This window comes from Apteryx mantelli, chromosome 3, assembly GCF_036417845.1.
Source record: "Apteryx mantelli isolate bAptMan1 chromosome 3, bAptMan1.hap1, whole genome shotgun sequence".
In the NCBI taxonomy this organism is placed as follows: Eukaryota; Metazoa; Chordata; class Aves; order Apterygiformes; family Apterygidae; genus Apteryx; species Apteryx mantelli.
This window is the reverse complement of record NC_089980.1, coordinates 34,231,096-34,244,900: the sequence shown is the minus strand read 5'-3', so window position 1 is coordinate 34,244,900 and position 13,805 is coordinate 34,231,096. Positions and strand designations below refer to the sequence as shown.

Here is a 13,805-nt window from a genome sequence, read left to right as displayed (position 1 = left end):
GGTTGTGTGTTTCATTTTTTGTTTGTTTTATAAAAAGGAATAGGGGTCCTTTATGGCTGATGGTACAGTGTCAGAGGTCTGGCAAGACAGCCCTTTTTCAGCTGAGCTGAGATTAGACTGCTGGTTTCTTGTCACATTGTTGTCCCTGATAGCTAAGACTACTTCAAAGACGGGGTCCATATTGTAACTAAACTTTGTGGACTTGCCAAGATCTTGGGGATATGTGGTTTTCTGCATTCCTGTAGGAAATTCTGGTTTATTTATTTTTTTTAAACCATTTTCCCTGTCTATTGGAAAGGGGCAGCAGTGGCAAGATGATAGCCCAGTTTGCAGTGATGTGCAGTGTCGGTGCTGTTAGTGCTTTCTGCAGAGTAGACCTCAGTAAAAAACGCTAGCCCTACTTTAAATTACTCTATCCTGTCTGTACCTATAGCCATAGGCTCAAGGGGGAAGGGGGAACTTGGCCATGTAACCTTCCCCTCCTCTGTTTTTTCCAGAGGAGAGCCAGGGGTGTTTTAGAAATGAGCTAAATTGGTCCTGATGTGTGAGCTTGCACAATTATCATCTTGCAGCTCAGCAAGGTGTTGTGTTATAGTCTGCTCATATGGAGTTCCTGAGGAAGGCAGAGAGCACTGTGTTTTTCCAGTCCTTTGTCAAGGCATGGAAGGCACTGGGGTGCCAAACTCCCATTTATTTTTTCAGTTATCCTCCAGAAGTCAACAGGGCTCTGGCAAGTCACTGAAGAGGAGAATCATGTTCACTGTCATTTCCTAAGATGAGAACCAGAGGTATCTGGTTCTTGGTCCAAGTGAGGACCCTTTGATTCCTGTCAATGTTCTGACTGAAAGGACTGAAAACCTTTTTGTTTCCATCCTAGGTTAATGGAGACAGCAAGAGAAATGACCAGGGAGTCTTTACCTATCAAATGCCTTGAAGCAGTTATCCTGGGGATGTATCCTTTCATGTGTCTGTGTCTTGCTCCACTGGAGCACTGTTTAATATATCGTCTTTCCTGGATGCTGTTTGAGATGTTCACAGCTGAAGGTGAGTGTAAACAGCTGAGAGTCTCCAAGGTATTGATCAACAAGTTGCCGAATAAACTAGATTTGTCAGTAGGAACTTAGGTGCTGTGTGCGCAAGTTCACAAGTGTCAGTTGATGTTAATTCCAGCAGTGCTGACTTTGCCTCCTGCCCTGGTAATCTGCGTCATGTGAGGATTCGACCCAGAGTGCCCAGCTAAGTATCTGCCTACGCAGTTTCTGCTCCCTTCTTTAGTTTTCGTGTGCCAGTCATTGTCACAGCTTGTTAATGGCCCGTGAAACTTAAGTTCTGTACTACGTTTGTCTAATGCTTGCACAGCCAAGTCCTGTTACTGGTTTTGTCTCAAGCCCACGCCTATGCTTTGTACAGAAACATTCATATTATAGTTAAACACTTAAGCAAAATAATGTTTGTTTCCTATTCAAGCCCAGAAAAGCCAAGAATATTTTAATTTAAAGGCTGACACGCAGTGAGAGCACCAGAGAATCAGGAAACCAGATTAACCTGTGTCATCCTAAAACACCAGGGGAGGGCAAGGCAGGACCCTGAGGGCAATTGTATACTCAGTGTGTCTTGCACATATGACTAAGTGTGGTTTTAAAAAAAATGAAACAGCTTCTGGAGCCTCTGCTGTGCTTTGCTTGCTGCTGCTGCCCCCTCTCGTAGATCAGGCCAGGAGGAAGAACCAAAGGAGCATGGTAGGTAGCACCATGTATTGGCTCACGTGAGGGAGGGCTGCTGCTGGGGCCTACTAGGAGGTACCTGCTAGCTGGCTGCCCCGCAGCACCTCTGCCTCCTTGCTGCTCTGGGACCTGCTGTGCCAGGGCCTGACAGCAGTTTGGGCAGCTGGCTCTGCTGGCAGGAATTTCTGAGCCTGAGAGAGGCTGTGCTGCTGTGCTGCAAGTATGTGAAGTGTGGGAGCTGTTGCGGGATGGGGGGAGTAATGTGGGCTGAGCGAGCAAGGGTTGTTATGTGTGGTATGTGAGACTCGATGCTGGATGTGGGCCCCTCTGCACTACGAGGTCTGTGGCATGCACCAGATGCTGCTCTTGGCTGCACTCGGTGCCCCACGCACTGGGAGTAGACTTCAGCTGTGATCCTTGTTCTCGCTGACAAAGCTTCTTGAAAATGTTGGAAGGATCTGTATTCAACTGGAGAGCAGGACCTCTCTGGGGGTCATGAGGGCTTGGGGATCAACAGGAGAGGCAAAAACTGATGCCTGCCTAGAAACAGAAGTGATGTTTATGGTCTGTCATGCTTAGCCTTGTGTCAGGATTGTACCCATTACTATTTGGGGACCAAAGTGTGGGGAGAAAAATAATTCCTGGGTGGAGATGCTGCTGCTCTGCAGTACACAAAGTGTCAATGTGGCTTCTAGTGCCTTATTTCTAGTGTGGAACCAATTATTCCACATACCATGTCGAGAGCGAATTTATTTGTGATCATACAGGTGACCACAGTTGCCTAAGTGTATTCTTGCTGGTCAAAAAGTTTTGACTATTTTATTTTCATTTCAAAGGAAAAAAAAAGGCTCTTTCAGGAAAGGCTTGTCTCTGTGAGAAGCATCTGCCTGCCTCAGACTTGTGGGGGTTTTTTGTTTTTGTTCTTTTGGGAGGGGAGGGAGCAGCAGAATAACTGAAATCTCTGTATTATAACATTTAATGTGATCTGAAGTTTCCTTGGTAATGGATTTTTAAAGATTGGGCTGAATCTTTCTGTCTCTAGATGCTAATTTTGAAAAATGTTTATGAAAGCTTTTTGAGAATTCCTGCAGAGAAGGCTTAAGCAGGGGAGGGAATGGGGCAGGCCTGTCTTTTTCCATGATTCCTAGTTGTTGTCTTCAAAGTCTTTTGTGTAAGAATAGTGTGTATCTACTGGGGTGGTAGGCCAGTAACAGGCTCATGTAAAGAAACTTAAAAGCTCTCCCTGCACCCCTCAATATAAAACCTAAAGTTTTTGCTTGTGAGGTGTGAGTACGCAAAGTGCGTAGCAGTGGTGAGTGTGTGGACCATCAGAATACATGTGCTTTAGAACTGACCTATATATTGCCTGTGTCCTTGCCGAGCCTGGCAGTGTCATGCTGCATGTGCACAATGTGGATTTCCGGGGAGGAGTCTTTCTAACAGCACCTGGTTAAGTTTGCTGATTTATATATATATATGTAAAATATATATGTACAGACACACACACACACTCAAGCCCAGAAAATAAATAAATATATATATAAAAATACATATAAATAAATTTTTATATATATGTATATATATATCTATTTTTTTCCAGCCCTAAGATTTTGACATTCAGCATCAGCCTCCATATGCAGACATAGTGAGGCCTGTGACTTGGTTTCCAAGGTCAGGCAATTACCAGATAAGAGATGCTATTTCCCTCCATTCCTTCTCCTGAGTGTCAAATCAATCTCTTCAAACGTGCCTGGGCTGAGCATCCCAGTGTGTGCATGTTTCTCTGTGGTTCCCTTCTCTGCCTCTTGATGTAAGGTGCTGATTGTAATTTGTGTGCTGACAGGCTTAGCAGTGTTGCTTGGATACCAAAAAGAGCATAGCCTAGTACTACAGCCTTTAGCTTCTGTGAGCCTTCATTCAAAGGCTGACTCGCGCAGAGCAGCTTAGCAAGATGTCATTTTAATTGAGCTGCTTGCTGGCTCATGCGATTGGCTTTTACTGTGTGACTTCCTATAAAACACTTCTATAATCCTTCTTGGTGCGGAATTAAGTTCTGCATAACTGCTTTCACACTAGATTCATCTTGAAACATTTTTATATGGCCACAAGTTAAATACTGAGCTACCCTTTTCTGTGTGCGCCAAGGGAGCTGCTGTTAGAAGATTACTAGACGCTCATAAAAATCCTCTGGTGTTAGGTTCCCGTGGGCTGTGAAAAGATCTGTGTGGATCTCCTGCTCTGTGTGACTGTCTGTGCCAGCTTCGTATCTCTCTCTGCTTACATGGTCTGCTCATCAGTGCCTAACCAGGGACATTCCTCCTGCTGTCTTTTCTAGGGTATTTTTTCTTTCAGTTGTAAATCAGTGGAGTAATGGTGCATTCACCACATCCGTTATAAGCAAGGATCGAAACTACTTATGCCTAAGAAAGGGAATAGTGAACCAAAAGGTGCCAAGGGAATTTTATTCATGCTGTGTCCACTTTAATAAAGTGGGGAGAGTAAAATGCTGGAGGAGGAAGTGGCACAGTGCGTCCATCCTCAGGGAATCTCGCAGTGTGCTGTCTGTGACAGATGAGTATAACTCACTGTCATTGACTTAAGTACGTCCTTCCCAGTTCATGTGAGGTAACAGTCAGGGATGTGCAGTGTATTAGAAGACCTCCCCCCACCAAGTAATGTCATTAAATGAGGAAGAATAGAGCAATACAGAAGTGCCTCAGAAGGGAAGAGGTGATTTAATAGCTTCTGTATTGTGCCTTCTGCACGCTTTATCAGTGGATGGTATTTATCACTGCTGGAGTCCTCTGCCCATCCTGTTTCTCTTGGCTGGTGGATAACTTCCTGGCCTGGGAGTAAGTGTTTTTTAACGTGAGAGAGTTTCTTTATCCAGTCATTGCAGGATGACTGGAATATTGATAACCTCTCAGTGCCCTTCTTTGCCTCTTGCAAGCTTGTCTACAGTTTGACCAACTTACTAACAGAAATATGGGCAGGAAGGTCCTGCTGAATAGCTGCAGTCCCTCTTACAGCTAGGAAAAGCCAGGAGAGAGCTCCTCATCACTTCCATCTTCATGGTCTAATCTTTAGTCATCTCTAGTTGTGAGCTAGAGAACTGGTACTTCAAAAAGAGTCATACTGGCATAGCACTCTGGGCTTGTGAGGCTGAGCTGTCTTTTTGAGCGCTGCCATTACTCAGAAAGGACAGTGCTGCTCGGGGGAGCCCAAACTCTTCATGTGGGCAGTTGGAGCAGATTGCGTCCAGATGTGGATTCCGTAGCTCTCTGCTTCCGCAGTAAGTAGGCACAAACCTTGGATCTCAACACTCCTGGACTCTGCGGGAGATGCAGTGTGAATCCGTGGCTTGAAACTTTTCTGAGTGTTTACTTCTGGCAGTCAGAGGCTCTCTGACATTGCTCGCAGTTGCTTGGTTGCTTTGAAAAATAGCTCCTCTGTTTTTGCTGAAGCTTGAAGCCTTATATGACAATTGTGAAGTGTGAAGTTTATTTTCTTCCTGCTCCACCTCCTCATTCTGAGCTAGCAGCTTCAGCTTTGCCAGCCTAAATAAAGCTGCCCCCTCTCTCATCCTCAGCCTGCTTTCATCCCCGTAAGATTTCTAGTGAAGTGTGCGTGGGGTGCCTTGTGACGCAGCCTGCTGCGAGTGCTTGGAGGGCCTGCTCAGCCTTTCCTCGCCCAGGGGAATGGCAAGAGAGGAGAGGACAGGAATACCCCATGCTTTTCTGTGCTGAACTTGGCCAAACTTCAGCAGGAAGATGCCTGCATGTGTCCCTCCATAAGCCTCGTATGTCCCTCCCTAAGACAAGAAGCACTACTGCATCATCTTGTCTGGATTAAATAAGGGAGAATTTTAAACAAGTAACTATGAAGCTGAATAGCACAAGTGGTGTAATAAGGATTCATTTGCTTGATATCAGATTCATCAGACTTTGCTTTGTATGTCTTTGGTTAATGAGGCAGAGTAGAGTTTGTAGCGAAAACACCCACCTGCATTCAGAAACAGTCAGGGGAAATGCTAGGTGTTGCAGCTGGCAGAGCAGTACTCATAGGCTTGGGTACTGGAGATAACTAGGTGCTTAAACATGCTTGGGGAGTTGCTGTTGGCTGGCTGGTCTGATAAAACAGCTGATGTTGGTGCTTACCTCAAACTGAGCATATCTGAGTTTGTGTCAAGCTGTTTCAGGCTCTGTGTGGCCTCACTGCATACTGACTTAGTTGTGGGTACTTTTCCCTACAGAGCTGTAAGAAATAGTCTATCCCCATGTCCCCTGCTGTTGGAGCTATTCTTGAATCTTGGGCCCTATTCTTGCAGCAGGGTGAGTACAGACCTGAGAATTAAATGCTGTGTCAGCTGAAGAGCCCAGGGTCAGGAGCAGCTAGGCCCAGCCTGAAGCCAGTGTATCCTGCCGTGGCAGAGCTGGTTTGTTCTGCGCTCCATCCCAGGTACCTAAGCAGCCGTGGCCCTGTACTCAGTGTCTGAACATCCCTGGCTTGCCTGTGACTTTACAAATGTTCCTGTAACACGGTCAAGAGAAGATCAATACCTACTATGTGTATCACTTCTCTTAAGTCGTTTTCTGAAGGGAAAATCCCACAGAGAGGACTGAAACCCAGGTGGTGCTCCCAGTGTGCTGCCTTTGCAGGACCATGCCTCTGCCAAGGGGCTGCTTTGGTCCTTGGGGCACCAGGGAAGGGGAGGAGCTGGGTGGTCTCTCTTGGTGCCTCGCTGTCCTGGGCTCTCCCTGCCTGGCAGCTCTGTAGTATGGCTCCCTGCTAGCTCATGTTGCAGGCAGGACTTCACATGGCAGAAGGGGAAGTCCTTGGTGCCAACAGGGCAGTAGGCAGGGAAATCCCTCTGGGTGGGAGGAAGAGTTGTCTCCTGCATCCTGGCCCTCTGCAAGGGCCCTCTCTGGGGAGGGCGCATTGCTCAGTGACAGCACTCGTCTCTTTATTTGCCACTAGTATGCCCCGTATGCAGTCAATGTGTTTGTCAGAGGTCCATTTGGCAGTGGCACTAATTTTTTCCCCGTATTTACTCAGGCTGAACTCCTGTTGAAGCTGGTTTAGACACAGGTGGGCTAATGTCCTTACAAGTGTCCCTTTCCATCATGTCCAGCTGGCTGTGGTTCTTCACTGCTGTGGAAAACTGCCAGTAGGAAGTAAACTGAGCTCATCTAGCCATAGAAAGCCAGCTGCTGTCTTGTAGATGCTCTCAGCTGTTACGACCTATTTCCAAAAATGTCAATGTTTAAAGCCCAGAGCCACAGTGCTGGCACACAAAGATTATTCTCAGATTATTTATTTAAAAAAGAAAATGGAGATGAAAGTTTTTTCTGAAAGTTTCTGCTGGCAAGGAAACAAGGTCAAGGGTATAAAGTTTCTCTTTTGGCCAGGAACTGCTCTGTGCCCTTTGATGTGATCACAGAATGCCTGTTGGTACATACTAGGTTGGCGAATAATCCTGAGACTTGCATGGGACTTTTCAGATGATATTAAAGTGTTCACTGGAAAATACCTTTTTCTTACAAAAAAACCCCAACAACAGCAACAAAAAAACACGGAAAGGCTGGCTCTAAAGTGCTGTTTGAGTCACTGTGGAGTGTGCAGATTAAAAAGGAACAGCTACAACTTATTTCTGCTCCAGAGTTCTAAAAGTAACTGGTTGACTCCCAACCTGCTGCTTGCTGGGGCTAGCTCAGCTAATTCTCCTGTTTTCTTTTGTACTGATTAGGGCTACTGCTCTTTATTTATTCCACTGCCCAGGAAAATCCATGTAGCGGCCAGAGTGCAGGTTTTGTGTCCCAAGTCTTTCTTGTATTTGAGTCTGGGATCTGAATGTCCCCTAGGATCAAAACTAGGTAAGGTGTTTAAGTCAAGAAGTTGGATTTGAGTTTATTTTTGGTGCGTGCTTATCATCAAAGCCATGGAGGCTTGAAAATAAATCCTCTTAAAATAACAACAAGCACCATCTGCACCCCAGTCCTGCCAAACCCCAAGCAACCCCCAGCGTGGGATAAAGTTGGCAAGCAGAACAATCCTGTAGGATCACTTGGAGCATGGTGGTGGCCTACATAGGATGAACTAATGTATTAGTATAGCATATGGGAAGGTCAAGTGTCCAAAATTGCTGCTCATCTTTGCTGTATGGTTTAACATTTGTTGCCTCCACGGTGGCTGTGATTCCCATGGTCTCAGTGTTGCTCTCAGGTGAAAGGTGCAATAGGGCAGAATCACAGCTATAAATGGAAGCGTGTCAGGAATGTGTTGTCCTTGGGGTTCAGATCCTGATCCCACTCACCTTGGCATTATGCTGGATGAGGATCAAAAAGTCACTAGAGCTAAAAGCAGGAGTCCGAGTGGAAAGGTTGATAGGACTAAGGGAAATGCACAACCTGTGGCTCAGTGCACAGTGTACTTGTATTGACTTGTGGAGCTGTAGGGGCAGTGTGTGGAATGGGGGATTGGGCTCTCTGCAGGCTGTTAGCAGTGTTCGTGTGTTCAAGAAAGACTGTTAGTAGACCCATACCGCATTATTGGAGGCTGACAGTCCACTGGCATAATGTTGCATGTTCTGCATCCAGTTCCTCTCTCTCTCCTTTTACTCTAATACATTGTTTTCAAAATCAGCTTCCTGGGGTATGAGAGCAGAACCCATCAGTTACCTAACCCATGCAGCCCTGGCTAGCAGGCATTAATGTCTCTGCGGGATTGAAGAATTGAAGTTGAATGACTAGTGTGAGGCTGTAGAAGAGCTCAGAGTCAGAGTGGATAGGATTGGGAAATTTCTGAGGGATGGGGACAAGCTATTCTAGCTCCTGTGCTAGTGGTGTACAAAGACCCTGATGGTGCTCCAGGTATTATCCTCTCGTGTTTTCTGGCATGAGGGAGTGGGGGAAGAGGAGGGATATCAGGGCAGGGAGATGGCAAGGTGGAAGACTGGAATCCCTCTTGGGTGGTCTCTGAGGAGGCTAGCATCTGTCAGTACTGTTACTTTTCTGCTGTGTAGCCCTGAGGGACAGGCCCTGGGGGAGCTGCTTTGATTTACACAAGGGCCCAGAATCTGGAGGCCACAGGGCTTCCATTAAAGCTTCTTTTGCCCTTTCCTGCTCTGTGCTGCTTTTATATTGTGGCACATAATTTACTCCTGGACTCTCAATCCTGCAGTTACAGTCCTAGCTCAAAAATGTGATCACAACTGTGGCATTGGTGTGTCATTGCCTTTTGTTTGCTACAATACAGTTCTTGGGCAAAGCAGAAAAGAAAAGAAATAATAATGATACATGACAGAAAGGAATATCTGATGTGCCTTTCCAGCCCATTTCCTGTGTATTTCATCTCGGGTGGAGACTCTCATTAAGTAGTCGCTTAGCAGAATCAACCTGTACCTAAAGGTTAATTTCCGCAGTGGTTGTTGCAGGGTTGTTTGATGGGTGATTTTCTTCCTCAAAAGATTCTTTTACTCCTACCTAGTATTTAATGAGATTAAATTGCAACTTCTCCAAGACCTTGTGGCAGAAGTGTGTGTGTGTGCAGGTGGCCACAAAAGCTTTGTGTGGACTTAATAGAAAGGTACTTGGGGCACAGAGAGAAAACTCTTTCATAATGAAGGGAAAAATAGTGGTGATGTTTGAAAGCTTCATAGGTGTTAATAAAAGACATTGCTTTTTCAGTTACACAGAATAATAAATACAATGAGCTTCCACAAGAATTCATCCATAGGACAGAAATTATTGTAACCTGACTTTGATATATACAGGTTGTTCCTATTAAGGCCTAGAGCAAGGTGACCTTTTAAATGAGGTGACTGTGGGCTGAATTTTTCAGTTGGTATAATAGTGCAGGGTCTGATTCTGACCTTGCAGTGTTTTTATAATCTTTAATTCTGCTGATGGTATGTGGGATTTTTTTTTTTTTTTTTTTGGTGGAATTAGTCCTCATGCAACAGAGATTCAGCAAGACCACTGAAGGCAATAGAGCTATTTCTTATTTGTGTTAGTGTAGTTAAAATCAGAGTAAGCTTTTATAATTGGTACATGGCATTCCCATTTAATGTAGGTGTCCAGCAGATGGGCAAAGGAGGGTGTATCTAACGTTGGCTTGGTGAGGTGTTCTCTGTGCTGCAGTTCGGACAAGTGCACAGAGCAGAGCACAGATCTAAGTGCACCATGGCACTTTGCATTTTTGCATAGGCCCATAGCATTGCTTGTTCCCATGCCTTCTAATGTATTTCTCTAAACTGCTAAAGCTAGTAACATCTAGCACTGAACACAACTAAGTATATTTGACATTGAACCCAGAAGCTTAACTGTATTGTATTTTTAGAGATTTTTGGCTTGGCATCACAGAATTGTTCTGGCAGAACCACAGGAAAGCACAGTGGGCTCTCTTATGTCTGTTTCTCCAAGGCTTTGGGCCTGGGTCTTGGCTCTGCTCCAGTATTGCTGTGACCCAGGAAGGCTCTGTGGGTTTGCTGATTGCCGGGGGAGCTGAGCTGCTGGTCTGTGTGTGCTTGACTTCTGTGCTGTCTGGGAGGAAAGGGGCAGTAAAACAGTTTGACCTGAGAAAAGCAGAGAGGAGTGTGGAACAGGGACTTTCTCCATGTTCAGGAGGCCTGAATTGGTCCCTGAAGCTGCAGAGGGGACAGACCCCAGTCTTCAACTCTGCAGACTGCCCCAATGGTATCCTAAGAGGTGCTGTAGGTCTAGCCAGTTCATTTCATAGTTAACTGCCCTGACTGTGTTAGCTTCAGGGGAATGACTCCTGAATTACAGCGTGTGCCTCTGCACAGACCCCAGACGGGAGCGTCTCACCCTAGCCTTTTCCTGTCGTCCATCCATCTTCCCTTAGATGAAGGTAACTTGATCGCTGGCTTTGCCCGTGCCCTCCACAGCCTGTGGCTTTCACTGTCTCCTCTCTGCGCCCAGGTCCCAGGGTGAGAGCTGGTGCTGCTCACACTGAAGCAGCAGCAGCAGCATTTGTCCTCTGTGATCCTGGCTCAGCCCCCAGAACTGTTGCCAGAAAGCCCGCCTGTCTGTGTTCATGTGGCACGGGAGTAGTGCCAAGCCACAGCTGTTGATGTGCTGAGAGAGGAAGCAACGTGGCATGGGCAATGCCATCTCCGCAGTCTTGGCCTTGGAAGGGAAAGAAGCCTGCTGTCTGGAGGGCTGGGGAATCCTTCGGTGGGTGTCCGCCCTTGGAGCGAGGGTGGGTTTCACCTGTCAGTGTGGATTAACAGCAGGGAGCCGCACAAAACGTAAGCACTGACACAAGCTGAATTGCATGAGGGAATCTGAATCTCTCCTTCTCCCTTTTCAAGAGCCACCACAGTCTTATGGAAATGGATTGGACCAATGTGTAGTTCCTGTCCAAGATCATTTATTATGCTGTTGCAAATGTCAGTCCCTGGACTTTTCATGTGGTGCATTTGAAATAGCTGGCCAGCAGTTCGGGAACAAACTCTGGGGGTGGGTTGGTTTTTGTTTGTTAACGTCTGTGCCTGGCTATGCGTACTTATCTGGAGAAAATTGGGAACCTGGGAGCTTTTCTTTACTGCATCCCAGCAATGGGTTACAAGTATAACGTGCAAAGACATTCTCCTGTATCAGGAGCTGCCAGGCCAAGTGCCCGTGTATAGATTGAAAGCTTGACCTCTTACCCTGGAGAGGAATAAGTTCTGATCTTTGGTACTGTTTGAAGGCTGTGGAGATGTGTGAAAGTGAGTATTAACAACCTGAGCCATACCAAGCTCCAACATGGAACTGAGGGAAACACTGTTCCCTTTTGGGAGCAAAGGAATTTGGGATTGGTATCAAATAAGGGAGTTCCCAAGGATCTGGGGGTGCTGGTCTCTTTTCTGGCATGCTAAACTGACCATTCTTCCCTCCTACCCTTTGCCCTAAGCATAGTTAAGAGTCAGGCCCTTTGCTGGCTGAAAAATTGTGTCTTATCCTCCAAACAGTATAATGGGTATTAGCAGTGTTTACTGTTTCTGGGGCCCAAGGAGAATGAACTTGTGTTTGTAAGAAAGCATAGGCCCTGGCAGTTAAAACGGCTAGAGATGTCTTGCAGACGTAATTCTGTTTTGTTCCCTTCACAACTCCATTGTTGCCTTGACACAGTGCACGCCAGATACTTAACCAATGGGCAGCCCTCTGTGGAACGATTCCCCATCAGCTTTAAAACCCACTTCTCAGGGAACTATTTTCATCATGTGGTGCTTGGGATTTACTGCAATGGCCGGTATGGCTCACTGGGCATGAGCAGGCGATCAGATTTGATGGACAAACCTTTAACTTACCGAACTCTGAGTGACCTCATCTTTGAATTTGAAGACTCTTATAAAAAGTACTTACATTCAGTGAAAAAGGTAAAAATTGGATTATATGTCCCACATGAGCCGCACAGCTTTCAGCCCATCGAGTGGAAACAACTGGTCCTCAATGTATCAAAGATGATGCGCACAGATGTCAGGAAGGAGCTGGAGAAATTTGCTAGGGATATGCGAATGAAGGTAGGTCTGTGTGTCTGGGCTGCGATTTCCTTAGGATGTACTCTGAGATGGGTGTGCTTTGTCTGATCCTGCAAAGGTTGATTGTGCTCTGTTTCAACAGACTGAACCTGGTCCAGGTGAGATTAAAATGCATCAGGTGGGCTGGGGTTGTGTTTAAATCCATTTTGGTAGTTCTACACTCCTAGTGTGTTTTCAAGCACTGTTAAATATTTTGTTTAGTTTTAAGATCTCTCCTTCAGTTTAAGAAACACTTGAACCCTATACCTGTCCCCTGGGTGCAAGGAGCTAATGCGTGGGTCTCTATTTGTGTGCTTCCTGCTATGTCTGGAGGAAGGTGGCCAGGAAGAACTAGCGAGTCTGGGGCTGGGTCCAAGGCTGGCGGGGTAGACGCATGCCCTGGTCGCAGGCAGGGATCTGTGCTGTTTGCTGTCCTTCTCGGCCAGCTGAGGTGCAAGGGATGCTGTGAGGCTGCTGTAACATGTGCTGAGTGCCGGCGGTCGAGGGCAGTAAGCTCTGGCAGGGCTGATTCCCAGCTGGTGAGATTGAGGCACATCTGAAATCTTCACGTGCAGTGGCCTGGGATTCGGGCCATCTTCCATTCCCTTTGTGCTCCCCAAAATAAGGCTTCTCAGGCCTCTCCCCTCAGCTGAGGGCATAAATTTGTCCTTGCAGGAGGCTGGGGGAGCAGACAAAGGAAGGTAGCGCAATTGAGTAGTTGTGGTAGGGCAGTGTGGGTGGATGCTGCTGACGTATTGTACTGCTTCATGCTCCTAACTAGGCCAGCAGAGCATTAGCAAGTGGTGGCTCCTGAGGCACAGGAAAGGCAGCCCTTTTCTCTATCCGATTAGCAATGCAAAATTAAGTCTGCAGAGGAGTCGCACTTAAAGTGCGATAACCAGCCATCCCCAGGGTACAGGAAGCACGTGTTGTTGCAGCGGGTGACTTCTCCTCTCAGAGCGTGCTGCTGGGCTCACCCCTTCTCTGCGTGCATCCCACCATCTGTGAGCAGGGGCAGCAGGATCTGTTCCTGGGCTAAACTGGGAAGTAGATTACATGAGAAGGGTGAGGAAAATGAACCCTTAGAGGGCTCATGCTTCCCTGCTGGCTGATCAGACTGAATGGCCTGGAGGGGAAACATGGGAGAAAGGGTGAGCTGCCACCCTTTTTGAGGATTTGGTTGCTGCTCCTGACCCTGTCTCAAGGACTGGTGTGGGTGAGGAGCTGGTTTCAGTTGCAGTGAAATGGGATTTGATGCCTTTCCAGCCATCTGTTGGCAGTTAGAGCAGAGCAGGTGCACTTGCTAAGTGTGGGGCTGGATCTGCTGTAGAGGTATGTGGAGTCAGGTCCGAGTTATTCTGGGTTCCCGTTCCCTGCTCTGCTGAGGAATGGCTCATATGCAGCAGCTGTGTGCGTTTTTGGGGGGATAAGGGACCTGGCCCTGAATCTGGGGTGGGAGTGCTGCCTGAGCAGTGGGATTGGCGACTGCAGCCCCTGCTGCCACCGCTCCTACCCTGCCAAGGAGTTTCGGAGGATGAGAGGAAGGTGTGAGGTGACCC

General features: G+C 46.9%; 1 protein-coding gene across 2 annotated transcripts in view; it reads left to right on the top strand.

Moving 5' to 3' along the window:
- VASH2 (vasohibin 2) overlaps positions 1-13,805 on the top strand; it is a 40,914-nt gene that overhangs the window by 15,652 nt on the left and 11,457 nt on the right. For both annotated transcript variants that reach the window (XM_067293071.1, XM_067293070.1), the window contains exons 4-5: positions 878-952; positions 11,868-12,249. In XM_067293071.1, the coding sequence (XP_067149172.1) occupies positions 878-952; positions 11,868-12,249 (457 nt within the window). The remainder of the gene's footprint in view (positions 1-877; positions 953-11,867; positions 12,250-13,805) is intronic.